At 42.0% G+C, this 14,253-nt stretch overlaps 1 protein-coding gene across 5 annotated transcripts in view; it reads left to right on the plus strand.

Annotated features, from left to right (window-relative positions):
- grip1 (glutamate receptor interacting protein 1) overlaps positions 1–14,253 on the plus strand; it is an 82,963-nt gene that overhangs the window by 26,640 nt on the left and 42,070 nt on the right. The window contains exon 1 of one of the 5 annotated variants that reach the window (XM_015381627.1): positions 11,812–12,032. The exons of the other annotated variants lie outside the window; for them this stretch is intronic. Coding sequence (XP_015237113.1) covers positions 11,978–12,032 — 55 coding nt within the window. The 5' untranslated portion in view covers positions 11,812–11,977. Of the gene's footprint in view, positions 1–11,811; positions 12,033–14,253 lie in introns of those variants that run through there. 5 annotated transcript variants of the gene reach the window in all.

A 14,253-nucleotide genomic window follows, 5' to 3' on the forward strand; every position in this document is an offset into this window, starting at 1 on the left:
GGAACCTACTAGCACTAAGTTGCTAACTGGTTAGCAAGATGCTTCAGAGAAACCGGCCACAACCAAACTTGTTTGCGAACCTTCCGTCACAACAACCCCGCCCCCTTGATAAACGACCAATCAAATTAACTTTATTTACTTGTGTAAAGTCGTGAACCACTAACGAGAATTCGGGAGAAACCATTGGAACGGCCGTTTCCCTACGACTTTAAAAAGCATCGTCTGTGAAGAAATACCCCCTCTAAGAGTGTGAAGTTACACACAAGCTCTGGGATTTAAATAATAAAATTCAAGATTTAAAACACCATGAAAAAAGAAAATAGAAGAAATAAAAGGAAATGAGTGAAGGACTGAAACATTTCCAAAGTTTCCACCGTTTACCATAAAATGATAGGAAGTCAATTTAAAGTAAAGTTTGTTTTTCTGGCTAATTTTTTTGTCATTCATGAAGTAAATGCAGTAGAGGTAATAGTAGCGTTTCTTCTAAACGATATTCCTCAGGTAAGAGTAAAATTATTATACATTTATTAGTAAATGCACATATTTACATCCTACCTCTGGTTTTATACCAGCAAATATTTGTTTAGTGAAACCTGTTCTGGTTATTTCAGCAGGCAGACCCGATTCAACCAGAAATAAAACCAAACTGTCCATCATTTATATTCCAGTCAGATCCATGGCAGGTCCTGAAAGGTGAGCCGCTCACATGAATTCAAAGTAGGGATTGTTGTTGTGGTTCGATCAGTGATCAGATGATGGATGGGGTGATTCCAGGTTTGGCTTCATTTATTCAGAGGGGGATTCATGAGGCGTTCAGGATGTTGCTTGTAGAATATGTTTGACTTCTCTGTTTTTATTTCCTGTTCCCCATCGCCGTCTGCGGGCCTTGAGGAAAAACCGCCGACTGGACTTTTCCAAACTGCTGATTCATGGTTCTGTTCGATTCAGTCTTTTCGCAGCGCTTTCCTCTAAATTACATCCAGCAACCAGCTCTGAGCTCCAGTGTGAATGTAATGGTCCAGAACATGACATCCGAGCGTGTTTACATGCTGATATTTAATGCAGAACTTTGACCCTCCTGTAGAAATGCACCGTTTTGGTGTGTATGAGCTGCAGAGCTGCCACAAGGCATTTCTCGGAGCTATCATCCAGCTCAGGGTGTGTGTCGTGGTCACTGCAGCGTGTGATTGTATTTGAAAGCGATTTCTGGCTGGTTGACTGACTAACCCTGAGAAGAACGCAGAAAAGTCTCCTCAGACCTGCTCTGCCGCGCTTTTACTCCCAGATTTCCTCCTTGATTTAATGCAGAGCCTTTCTGTTAAGCTGGTTTAGGCACATTTACATGATAATCAGGTTACTGAGATTCAAACCCCTTTTTCTCTGTTGCATTTTAATACAAAGAGAAAATGCTCTGGGCTTAGTTTTACTGTACGAAGAATTTTAATCAGCAATTTTAAATAAAGGCATCAGTTTCTGATGAAATCAGGTACGTAAAATGCAGCAACACCGATTAATGAGCATTTCCTCAACTAGAAACCAGGTCCTGATCCAATATGAGCGCCTAAAGAGGCAACATGAATCAGAATCTTATAACCAGCGATGCAGATATGGGAGCTACCATTGCTGGTGGCTGATTTTTTTTCATTTTTAAACACATCAGTGTCAGTATTACCAATCGGTCCGACATTAACAGACGTTTATTTCCTTCTAGTTAATGTTTTTGTTCCTGGATGAGGAGGTGTTTGGTCAGGAAGCAGTGATCGTGATGCAGCACAGGATTGTGGGTAATTTAACCAAACGTGTTTAAAGGGAAAATATGGAGTTTTCTTGGAGAAAACGTATTATTATTATTATTATAGCTTTATTATACCTTTAGTTTTACTGGCAAGTCATTAAGAAAATGTTCTTATTTAAAATTGTTGCCTGACAACTGGAGTAATCACTTTGAAAAAAAGGGAAGCAGGTCTAAAATACATACAATACATTAGCAATGCATACATGAAATACAATTTAAAGCACAATAGACAACCCAAAAATGACTGTAGAGAAGCAGCTGCAAGTGTCTGTCAACAAGCATGATATACATTAGTGGTGAGTATTGCCATGGGTGTTACGATTCGATACTTGGGTCATGATACTTATTATCTATATATTGTACTATTATACTATATACTATATTATCACTATATTATAGTATATTATAAATCCAATTGTTTAGCTGTGTCTGCAGCAGGCGTAGAGCTAACAGAACTGGCAGCGTTGCGAGGCAAGGGCTCAAACATGTACGGCTGTAAGCCTTCTACACCAAACCAAGCTTCTGCCGCCCTGGCATCCTCTTCCACAACATCTTCATCCCGCTTTCCTCCTCTAAATAAAAAATGTATGACGGAGGAGACTCATCCACGACCTCCGACACTAAACTCTCCTCCTCTTGCATGTTTCCTCTGTCCATAGCGTTCCTTGACAGTGTTGTTTCTAAGTCACCAATTTAGTGCTACTTGGTCCCAATGGAATTTCCCATTGGGAACCTGCTAGCACTAAGTTGCTAACTGGTTAGCAAAGATGCTTCCGAGAAACCGGCTACAACCAAACTTGCTTGTGAACCTTCTGCCACAACAATCCCGCACCCTTGATAAACGACCAATCACATTCATTTTATTTACTTGTGTGAAGTCGTGCACCACTCGGGAGAACTCAGAACTGCAACGGTAGGAACAGCCGTTTCCCTACGACTTTAAACTTTGACAATTCCAAACAATCCACGCCTGTTTGTTCTTTTTTCTGCGATGAACTTCAACCTTTAACCTGCCCAATTGAGGCCTGTGGTGAATTTCCCGGGTTGTCTTTTCAGGTGAATGAGCTGCAGAGGTTGCTTCACGTTATGTAAACTCGCACCTCAGCTTTTCTTCTTCTCTTCTATTTTGTTGTGCTCTTCGTTTCTAATGACGTCTGATAACTCTGAAGTGTTATGTGTCATCTGCTTCCTGAGACTTTGAAGGTCTCAGTAAACCTGCAGACTCCTTGTTGATGAAGAGCTTTCTCATATTTCTATCAGTCAGTGTTGTCACCTGTCTCCCCTTCAGTGCTTCATCTCCAATCAGTCAGCCTCACCTCCTCCTCTCCAGACGCTTCATTATATGCAGAAATATTATGATGCATACATTAACACACAAATGAAGTGACTGGATGAGGATCCAGAGCTCAGAGCGGTGCAGCCGTCATGTGTGATGTGAAGGCTGCTGACATAGAAAATGTGCTAATTAATGCCTTCAATGAGTTAATGTATCTTCATCCTGCGTGATGAAGACTAAAGATCAGGGAGGAAGGCCAGCTCTGCTGCGTCTGATTGTTCCTGTTTGGAGGAAACAAATCTGCTCAAAGCAGGAACATCTTTGTTTTTATCATTTCCTGGCTGCCGTTAACAGACCCATCATGAAGTGTTCGCCTACATCTTATTTTTTTTTATTTATTTTTACCCGCCACCATGTGGGAATGTGTTAGACTCCCCTCGACTCCGCCGGCTCCAGGGCCCACGTCCTCCACTCGTCCGTCAGCTGCCGTTGGCTCCGAGCCGCTCGCGCCGGAGGCGGCGTCCTTCTCTCGATTATCTTCACAGCCGATGAACACAAGAGCGAGAGGCAGAAAGTGGAGCAGAAATCCGCACAATTAATTAATCTGCAGGCCTCTCAGGATTCAGCAACGCTTTCCCCTCATTATTTGGATTTGATGTTTAATTAGTTCTTTTAAATTAAAGAACAACTTCCTCATTTTTTCCCCCTTGATTCCCTTCAGACAATTGCCAGTTCATTAGGTGCATCTGGCTCCAAGTGAGTCAGCTAACTGCGTTTTCCATGTTTCTACTGCTCAGAACTTCCTGCTGTTTTCTGGACCTGCTGCTGTTTTATTCTCTTAATCTGCCGTATTTAAGCTTTTATTTGACTCATGATTGGGAAACTGTTTCTTCACTGAATGATTTCCACTTAAGCTAAAATATTCTTTTATAAAACAGCTTTCACTATAAAACACTTATGGATAAAACCTTGGGATATCTGAATAAATATATGATAAAAATATCACCGCTCAGAATCGTGAAGGTTTGCTTTGATGGTGGAAAGCAAAGATGGTAGCAGCTTTTATGTCCTCAGAGGCGTTCTAAAGACGTCCTAAAAGAAATTAAGATGTTTGGATGATATTCTACAAATGGAGGATATTCTGAGCTTTATTTAGAACAGCTTCACCTTGAAAGCAGGCTGCAATGCTAAAAGAAATCTTCTGACATATTACCTCTAGGAATGGAAGTTAATTGAAAGGCAGCCATTTCCTGAAAAAGCGAAGTTTTCTCTTGTATCATTAGGAGCTTTCCAACTGTATAAACTAAAACAAAAATTGATAACAAAATTGATTAAACTAGACATAAAATATAAGAAACTTATTACTGAATAAAAATGTTTAAATCACTTCTGATTTAAACATTTATATATGGATGTGTTGGTGAAGATTCTGTCCTCCAGGACATCATGGTCCTCCTTCCATAATGCTTATCCCAAGCGGGGTCTTGAGGGGTGCTGGTGCCCATCTCCAGCTGTCTATGGGCGAGAGGCGGGGTCCACCCTGGAGAGGTTGCCAGTCCATTTAAGGGCAACACAGAGAAAAACAGAACAAACTCACTCCTAAGGAACATTTAGAGAAACCAATTAACCTAACAGTCATTTTTTTGGACCGGGAATTGAATCCGGAACCTTCTTGCTGCAAGGCGGCAGTGCTACCCGCTGTGTCACTGAGCAGCCTGCTTTTTCAAATCAAAATGTCAGAAATAGCGTTGAGTTTAAGACTTTATAGAGCGGACCAAAAACAAAGCCTTGTTTTGGCTTAGAAAACATGCAAATTGAGCCCCTTGGGTTCTTTGTTAGCCTGTAATTTTGAACAGGCGATGTGTTCTTGTCCCCTGTAAGGGGGTGGGGGTTGCAATGATAGCGGGAAGGAATCAATTCTATTGCTGAACTGTAGGTTTTTGAAGCCCCATCTGTTTAAGGTTGTTTTTCTTTCTTGACATAGATGGCTTCCTTCACGCCCCTTTCAAACCACCTTTTGTCTTTGTCCAAAATGTGAACATTCTGGTCTTCAAAAGTATGTCCTTTGTCCATAAGGTGTTGGTGTACCACAGAGTCTTGTCCCGAGGTCGCTCTTCTGTTTTGGGCCATGCATTATAAATGGATGCTAACTAGCTCTCTGTTTTCAGAGGCTATGTGCTGTTAGCAGAGCCTTTTTTTTTTTTTTACGGCACTAGTGGCACGTTTTTCTGACAGTAGGCTGACAGGAAATAGGGTATGAGAGAGGGGGAGAGACATAGGGCAAAGGACCACAGGCCGGATTCAAACCCAGGTCGGTCGCGTCAAGGACTAAAGGGCAGATTCTACTTCTGCAACCGCACACAAAAAATGTCGCTTGGGTCTGGTCGCGAACAAGTTTTGCTGTTATGCTTCTGCATCGTCGGTCTGGAATTTCTTGGGACGCACAGTAGTTTCCCGCCAAAGCGCAAGGGGGAGAACGGATGGTCACGAGAACTTCGGTGGCGCCGGCGGTGGGAGTGTTTACCTTCCAAAACAACAATGGCACATCTGCAAGATATCACGGTCACAGAGATGGATCTAGAGTTGCTAGACATCGAAGAGGAAAATATTCTGTTTATGGAGTTGGCAAAAAGACAAAGGAGGACGCATAGGTTGTCCATTGTAGTTGTTCCTCGGTTTCAGAAGCATAAATCAGCCTTAAGTCCTCCATACATGGGTTGTACGCACTTAACATTGCGCCACTTGCATGCCCGTTAGCAGAGCTTTTAAACAGGCAGTTCTGGTTGCTCTGACAAGGAGGTTAGAACTTGGCTCCATGATGGTGATTAACACAGAAAAGCCAAATATTTGGTGTAATCCCCTCCGTCATTCTATCATCAGGTCCCCTGCTTCCAAACACAGCTGAGACGTTCTGCTGCTCCTCCCTGCAGCACAGCTAAATGGACCTATTTAGGTGAGAGTTTATATTTAGAAACAGAACCAGATAAAGTTTATTCTGTATCCTCGTCGCCCTTAAACAGCGGGAATACTCCCAGACCGGACTCTGGACCATCCTAGTCTCTGCTCTGGCAGTGCTTCTCTTCCTAAAGCCCCTTTCACACCTTGACGATTTAGACCAGCGTATGCCTGACGTACGGAAAATCTGGCAAAAACGCTGGCATCCGTTGGATAAGTTATGGGTACGTCTTGTATAAGTTATGAGCAGGCTGAAACACGCTGGCACTCGTCAACATACGGGGAGTAGGTCAGCGTATGCTCATACGTAGGACATAGGTTAGAGGTAAGTTATTTGATCGTTGACATACATTAAGTTTAAGTTGCTCATAAGTCGTGGCGTCTACTTATCCAAAACCTATAAGTAACTGGTGCATAACTTATCTCTGACGCATATCAACGTATTTGACGTGTTCCAGATGATTGACTGCTGAAAATGTTTGTAACTCACAGCTACTGTGTAATGGAGAATTGGCAGCGTTCTGGTATAAAAGTGGGTTCACAGGAGGAAACCGCCAGACTTCCTCCCTATAATAGGGTGAGCCAGAAGGTAAGTGTTATGGATCCTCCCTGCGTTCATGCCCACGACCAACAAACTTCCTAGCAGATATGAAGCTGAATCTGCTGTGACTGCAAACCTTCTTTCTTTCTTTTTCCTTTTTCTTTTTCTTTCTTTTTTTATTTGGTAAATAGCAGCTAGGTTAATGCAGCAATCAAAGACATCTTTTTATGCGCCTCCGGGTGCATCGCTGCGTCCCTCAGGAGCAGTGATACACCTGATTGGAGCAGCTTTAACTGATGCTTGTTAATGCCCATGAAATGATGCACAAGCATCATTTCATGGCCATTACGCTGCCGTGCGTTATGCATAAGTTGGGCTGTCGTTGGACATACGTTCTGGACTCGTTATGAACACTATGTATACGCCCAAAATTGAAAAATTAGATAGAAAGTTTAGCGTAAGCCAACATTTTAGAAGATTCTGGGACGTCAGGCATTCGCTGGCTAAATCGGCAATCACTAGGGTTCTGCAGAGATATCTGCCCCTCATTCTTTGATCTCGGACCTGCAGTCAGGGATGATAAACAGGAAGCAAGAGCTTTTTTTGGATGGAGGCAATGATTGCACCAAACAAATGTGTCCTTTATCATATTTTTGTTTTGTTTCTCCTCCTTTATTGAGATGAAAAGACCCAGATGGGGTTGTGGTTCTGGTTGTATTCAGTGTGACCTCCTCCCTCCGGTTTTCATGGTGTCATCGCCGCCCCCCATCTGGTCATCTCCTCACAGATAAACTGGTGTCGGACTGCGACTCTTCACACTAATTAAAGGGTTGCACATCTCTTCTTCTTCTGCTCCCTGTCACAGCAGCCGTGTTATTAACACCCAGTTTGTGTGCGCACACAGAAGAAGATGTCAGGTCGACTCACAGCCTGGTGTTCACACGCGCTGACACACACTCTGATTGTGTTGTTTAGAAACGCCGGCATCTTTGATGATGACCCGGAACCTGCGTTCTGTGTCGGTTTGTGTGAGTTCTGCTTTCATCTGTAAAATCGCTCTTTTGTACGTCTCGGCGTCGCTCTCACCCCTCAATTATTCATCAGCCTGTTTCCATGGTAACGGCTGCAGCCGTGCATGCGTGCGTTTGACAGCAGCAGGACGGGCCTCATTAGTTCACGGTGGTGTATTATTACATGTGAGGTGCGTTCAGGGACGTCTGTAAAAAAAAAAGGCTTTCAGCAGCAGAACCGCTCAGATCTGAAGCTTTTTCCATTTGGAACCCAACTAGCTGCTTTGGATCAAAACCAAACTGTCAGGTTCTGATTCTTGTCGCTCTCTTGGACTTTTCTGGTTCTGATATTTCTGATTTTTTAAAAGTTTTCCCACTTTTAGTTTTATTCTCTTCTTGCCTTGGTTCAGTTTCTCAGCTCTTACTCGATGATTTATGCTACTGGTGCTTCTGTTCTGGTTCTGATCAGAAACATTATCCGGTTCTGGTTCTGATTCTGAATGTGGTCGGCTCAGATTAGCTTGATTTTTTTTTTTATTTATTTTTTTTATCCTGGCCTGATTTTTCATTCTTTCTCACCGTTAGAGACCACAGCTGGTTCTGATAACTCTGGAATCACACGGATCGGTTCTGTTTTATGAAGTTCTATTTAGACTGACCTGATGTGGATTTTCTTGGCTTATGTCTGTTTGTACTTTTGCAGATTTTCTAATCCTGGTTCTGAGCATCAAAGTGTTGGGAGTCTAACTCTGGTATTTCTGAATCTGCTGGTTCTGAAACTCTTAATATGGTTCTGTGGACTTTAGCTGGTTCTGTTTTTGTCTGTTGAAAATAGTTCTGGATGGATTCTTGAATATTTTATTGTTTGCAGTCGATTCTGACCGGTTAATCTGCTCCTTCCAGGCTGGTAGTTTTCTACATTTTCTGATCTAAGTGAATCTAATTGGAGGTGGTTCTGTTGGTTCTGATGAACTTATCTGGTTCTATCTGGACCATTCAGAACAGATGACGTACTGTAGATGATAGTTTGTTCTGTTTTCTTTTGGTTCTGCTTCTGTTTCTTCTACTGATCTGGTTTTGGTTTCTAAGTTCTGCCTGGTTTTGTGGACCATGGGCGGTTCTGATCTTTTCATTTAACTGAAGGGTTTTGTATAAAGAAGGTTCTGGCTAATCAGATGGAACTGGTTTAGTTCTGGATCGGGTTCTGGTTTATTTAACAGATTTTCTTCTTTTCCATCCATTTGTGTTTTAATCTCTTCACTTTTCTCTGGTTCCTGGTACATCACACATCTTCTACCATCTCTGGTTCTGTTCGGTTCTGCTTGCTTCAATCCTGGTTCTTCTTTTTCGTTTTCAGGCTTTTATCAGGTCTGGCTTCTGTTAATTAAGCTGTTTTTTTTCTTCTTTCATTTTTCTTTTTCTCTTGTTCTGTATTCTGAGATTCTGGATGGTTCTACTGGTTCTTTAGTTTTACCGTTTATATTTACCTGCTGAATTTGCTCTTGGATTAAAAGCAAAGCTATTGCTAGAACAACACTCCATGGAAGCAGTATTATTCAGATATTCGCTGCATCTTTGGTGCTAAAAGTGGGATTAAAATCTGAGTTTGGTTTAAATCTGAGATCCGAGGCTTCATGCATTATGCTGCTGTGTCACCATCCTGAGGTGTGACAGTCTGAGGACAGCTGACAGCCAGTCTGACCAGCAGAGGGCAGCAGACCTCAGCTCAGACTCAGAGTGAAAGCTCACACATGTTTGAAGTCTTTGTTTGACTGAGGGTGATGATGCTGGTGGAGAGACACCAGCAGAGAGCAGTTTAGAAGAGAGAGAGAGCAGCTGAGCAGTTATAGTAAAACATCACAGATAATACCTTTAATACACACTGACAGGCATTAATCTACTATAATCTGCTGCTGGAACACTGACCTACATGTCTGATTACTACCTGCTGCAGGGCACTCCCTCATCAGCTGCCGGCCAATCGCATGGCATTCTGCTGATGAGCTGAGCTCCTATTGGTCCTCACAGCGTCAGGAGTCAGACAGCAGCAGCCTCACATATGAAAACATCTCCGGCTTTAATTGTTTGGGATCATTTAAATAAAGTGAAAGCTGATTCTAATGGATTTTCCTGGTTGGTTGTTAATAGCCCCCAGAACAGTGTTTACTTTGATAGTGTCTCTGTAATAATGCTAACTGAATATTTGAGTTTTCAACCTTTGCTTTGCTCCAATGGTTTGTCACTCTTTTAATCTCATATACCTACTCAAATTAAGGATAAATACACTTGACTTACATTTTTACTTATTTCTAGATTGTTTTTCCAGTGTAGGATGAAGGTGGTGCAAAACAAATATGTAAGATTGGAAAAACGATCTAAAAATGAGCAAAAATGTCTTAAATTAACTGCATTTACTCTTAATTTGAGTAGATAAATGAGATAATTTGCCAATGGAATCAGTATTTCTACTCTTAAAATTAGATATTTAGATAATATGCACTTGAAATAAGACAATGCAATTGTGTTTTCTTATTTTAAATGTAAATTGTCCTGTTCCATTGGCAAAATGTCTCACTTACCTCCTCAATTCAAGATAAAAAGCACTTATTTTAAGAAAAAAAGTATTTATCTAGATTTTAATATTTTCCAGTGCATAAAGAAGATAAAGGGGGTTTACCAAATGTTAGCCCCGAGTTTTCAAGGAACGGCGTTGCCTCGGTTTGTCCTGGTGATATTCCCAAGCTACGGTATGAAAGAGGAACAGCAAAAGAAAGCAACTCCTCTCAGAATCATAAGAACAACCTGGACCAAAATTGTGTGCCAGGAGTCCCGGACAGAACGAGAGAGTATAACGATATGCTGAGGATTCTAAAGGGTAGTAATGCATGGTTTAATGTTGCTGCATGGCAGGCTGAGGGCAAAACTTAAAGCGATGGTTTAGACAGGTGCAACGCAACACAAGGTCTACAGATCATATTTGGAAAGGGTCAAATTCAAAACAAGTATTTAGCTGCACAATGTAGCAGTGGGTAGCACTAGAAGGTTCCGGGTTCGATTCCCAGCACGGGTCTTTCTGCATGGAGTTTGCATGTTCTCCCCCTGCCTGCGTGAGAATCTGAGGTCTGGATAAAAAAATCATACACTTACACAATCCTTCTTATTTATGCATGAATGAAGCACCAAGCTTCCAGAATTTGGAGAAGCAACATTAAATGAAAAAGAGATTTTATTATAGATTCCTCCAGATAAAGATCGACGGATTTAACAGCAAAAGAAACAAAATTAATCACCAGTTTGGGTTGGAGCACTTTTTTCTCTAAAGATAAAGGCATCATAAAACATTAGGGCTGAACTTAAAAACAGGGCATGCATAAAGGAAAAGATAGAAAAGAGGCAAGAATTCAGTTTTAATTTGGAAAATAGAAGAAATAAAGTGTTTTTTTTCCCTAAGTGGACCTAAACTTGGACCTAAATGTTGACATCGTACTGCAACTCAAGACACCAAAATAAGGAAAATCTATGAACGAACAGCTGGAGAAAATAGGGATCAACATAAGCTGATCATTATTGCTTATTCTGGGCATAAGGGTGTCCTTAGAATACCAAACTCTTTGGATTAAGAATAAAGTTTAATTTTCTAAATAATGTTGAAGAAAATGTTAGGAAACACAAGGTGAAATGAAACTGTTAGGAGTCCTCTTTGATTTAAATAAGGGATTTTCTTCTTAATAATATTTTCACAAAAAATATACTAACAGTCTGTTTTGCCGTGTGTAACCTGATCTCAGTTTAAATGGAGCCGCTCTCTGAGGTTCTTTAAGGAACATTAGAGAACAACCAGCAGGAAACTGACCCATCCATCAATCCATCCATCCATCCATCCATCAATCCATGCATCCATCCATCCATCCATCCATCCATCCATCCATCCATCCATCCATCCATCCATCCATCCATCCATCCTGATGTTCATATACAGCTGCCTCTCTTCTCCTCCTCCCTCCTCTGCCTCCTCCTCCCTCCTCTGCCTCCTCCTCCCTCCTCTGCCTCCTCCTCCCTCCTCTGCCTCCTCCTCCCTCTCATCGTCTTCATCCTCCAATCTGCGCAGACTCTACCTCCCCCTCCCCCCTCTCATCCTCTCCCTCCCTCCCCCTCTGGCTGATTTTTATGGAGGAGCTTCACATCTGCAGCGCTCTCCGCCTCCCTCTCCCGCCTCGATGACAGTTTCTGTTTGAGGAGCTCCTCCGTCACTCAGCTGCTCGCAGAGGAAGAGGAGAGGAGGACGAGGAGGAGGAGGAGGAGTAGTTCCCATTTTTTTTTTAAATCGTCCTTTTTTTCCTCTGTCGGCGGCTGCACCTGCATGGCAGTTTGGGGGGAGGCGACGCTCGGCTCGCATCACCATGATCGCCGTGTCGTTTAAGTGTCGCTGCCAGATCCTGCGGAGGGTGAATAAAGGTATAGAGGGACCAGTGTGTGGTATTCTGTAACACACATGCTGCATGTTGGTCGTGTTTCTCCGGCTGCAAACTGCTGACATTGAACACGGAGGTGGAGGGGGGGTTAATTTGGGATTAAAGCCAGCTGTGTGTGTGTGAGCGTGCATGTGGTTACCAGTCTCCTGATGGATCCATCCAGTGATGGCTGCAGGTTTCTGTTGCTCTGAGGCAGCATCTTTTTATCTTGGATCAAATGGTGTGAACAGGAAGCAGAGCAGCCGCTGGATGTTTGCTTGTTTGTTTAGGCATTGGTGATCTATTCGCTGTCTTATCACTCTACTTTTAAAGCTTCAGGTGTTTCTTGATGGTTTCTACCTCTTTTTTTTTTATCACTGATAAACAACTTTAAGGGCAAATCTAAGAGATGTTCCTGCAGAGTGCCTCTGAGCAGGAGTCCTTCTCCTCTGTCGGAAAGTGTTAGTGTCACTTTATTAAGAGACACGGCGAAATATAAAGGCTATTCTCTGAGAGTTCTTGTACTTGACTCACATTGATTTTTGAGTCTCTTCCTGTCAGACCTGTCAGAGACAGAAACACTTACCTGACTGTCAGGGGCAAAAATGGCTTTTAACTCTGTGCTTTCTTCATTTGTCAAATCAAACATAGTTTACATACATATGTCAGGAAGAGTGGATCGTTCATAACAGCATTTAGAGAGTTAAACCCTTGACTTAGAAGTTTAAAGCATGGCGAGCAGCATGGGGAGGTTTGTGTGATGATACACTCAGCCCCCCGATCAATGCATTGATGGGTCATTTTTGATATAGGGGTAAAGTCCTTCTAGATTCCACTAAGTCCATGTCAAACAGAGCTTCCCTTCCAGTGAGACGTCTCACATCGGCAGGTGGTCCCAACCCGAGCACACATCAATGATCCATTCAGTCCTTAAAGATCAGACGGTTTCTCAATGAAGTCTGTTTCCTTTCCTCTGTATGGATCCAGGAATCTGTCCTTGGAGGGTTGCATTTCATCCCACTGCTTATTGGGTTCTTCTTACAGAAAATTATCAATATTTCAAACAGATATATATATATATATATATTTATTCAATGGTAAACTAGTGACGGGAGGAAGGCTATTCTGGGGTTGTTTGAAATTTTAAACCATAAACTTGAGAAATCCAAAAGGCTTAATGCATGTATTATTATTTAGAAATGCTTTACTTTTATTATAATGATCTTGATTGTAGCTCAGATCATTATAAAATAGACATGCAAAATAATAGGAGAGAATAAACATAAAGAAGCTGTCAAACATTACTGGTGGGGGTTCTGAAAAATGATTAAACTTTAATAAATAACTCCAACCAAAAGACAAAGTGAGCTCAAATAAAAGTTGTTAGGATCTAACAATTTAGAAGGAGAAAACCAAGAGAAATCTGTGAGGTGAAGACATAGCAAACCGGGACTCTACAGTGGGATTAAAAAGCTCTATGTGGAGTGGGCAAAGTCTGTAGTTTCACATTTTCTTAGATAGAGAATGACAATGATGCTGCTAAAGCTAATTGTTGCAAATATTGTTGAATTGAGTGCCTGGATCTTAGTCACAGACGACTATATAACCAATGAAAGTTCATCCAAATGGCCCTCTGTGGATTTGGCAGAGTTTCAATGCATCAAGTTTAAGGTAATATAACTTAGGACTGGGCAATAAACTGGATTTTTGCGGTTCCCTTCATTCACCACAATAACTGGTGACAACTTTTCCATCTCGGTAAAATAAAGAAACTTAATTCTACCGTTTTTCCTGTGTCCGCTGGTGGCTGGTATTTCCTTCCTCTTTAAAGTCGTAGGGAAATTGCTGTTCTAAGCTTTGCATTTCCGAATTCCTCCGACTGGTGCCCGACTTTACACGAGTGAATAAAGTGAATGTGATTGGTCATTTATCAAGGGGGCGGGATTGTTGCCGTGGAAGGTTCGCAAGCAATTTTGGTTGTTGCCAGTTTGTCGGAAGCATCTTGCTAACCAGTTAGCAACTTAGTGCTAGCAGGTTCCCAATGGGAAATTCCATTGGGACCAAGTAGCACTAAGTTGGTGACTTAGAAACGAAGTCTCCTCCGTCATACATTTTTTATTTAGAGGAGGAAAGCGGGGATGAAGATGTTGTGGAAGAGGACGCCAGGGCGGTGGAAGCTTGGTTTGGTGTAGAAGGTTTCCAGCCGTACATGTTTGAGCCCTTGC

The sequence above is a fragment of the Cyprinodon variegatus genome, unplaced genomic scaffold, assembly GCF_000732505.1.
Source record: "Cyprinodon variegatus isolate N-32 unplaced genomic scaffold, C_variegatus-1.0 Scaffold237, whole genome shotgun sequence".
NCBI classification, from domain to species: Eukaryota; Metazoa; Chordata; class Actinopteri; order Cyprinodontiformes; family Cyprinodontidae; genus Cyprinodon; species Cyprinodon variegatus.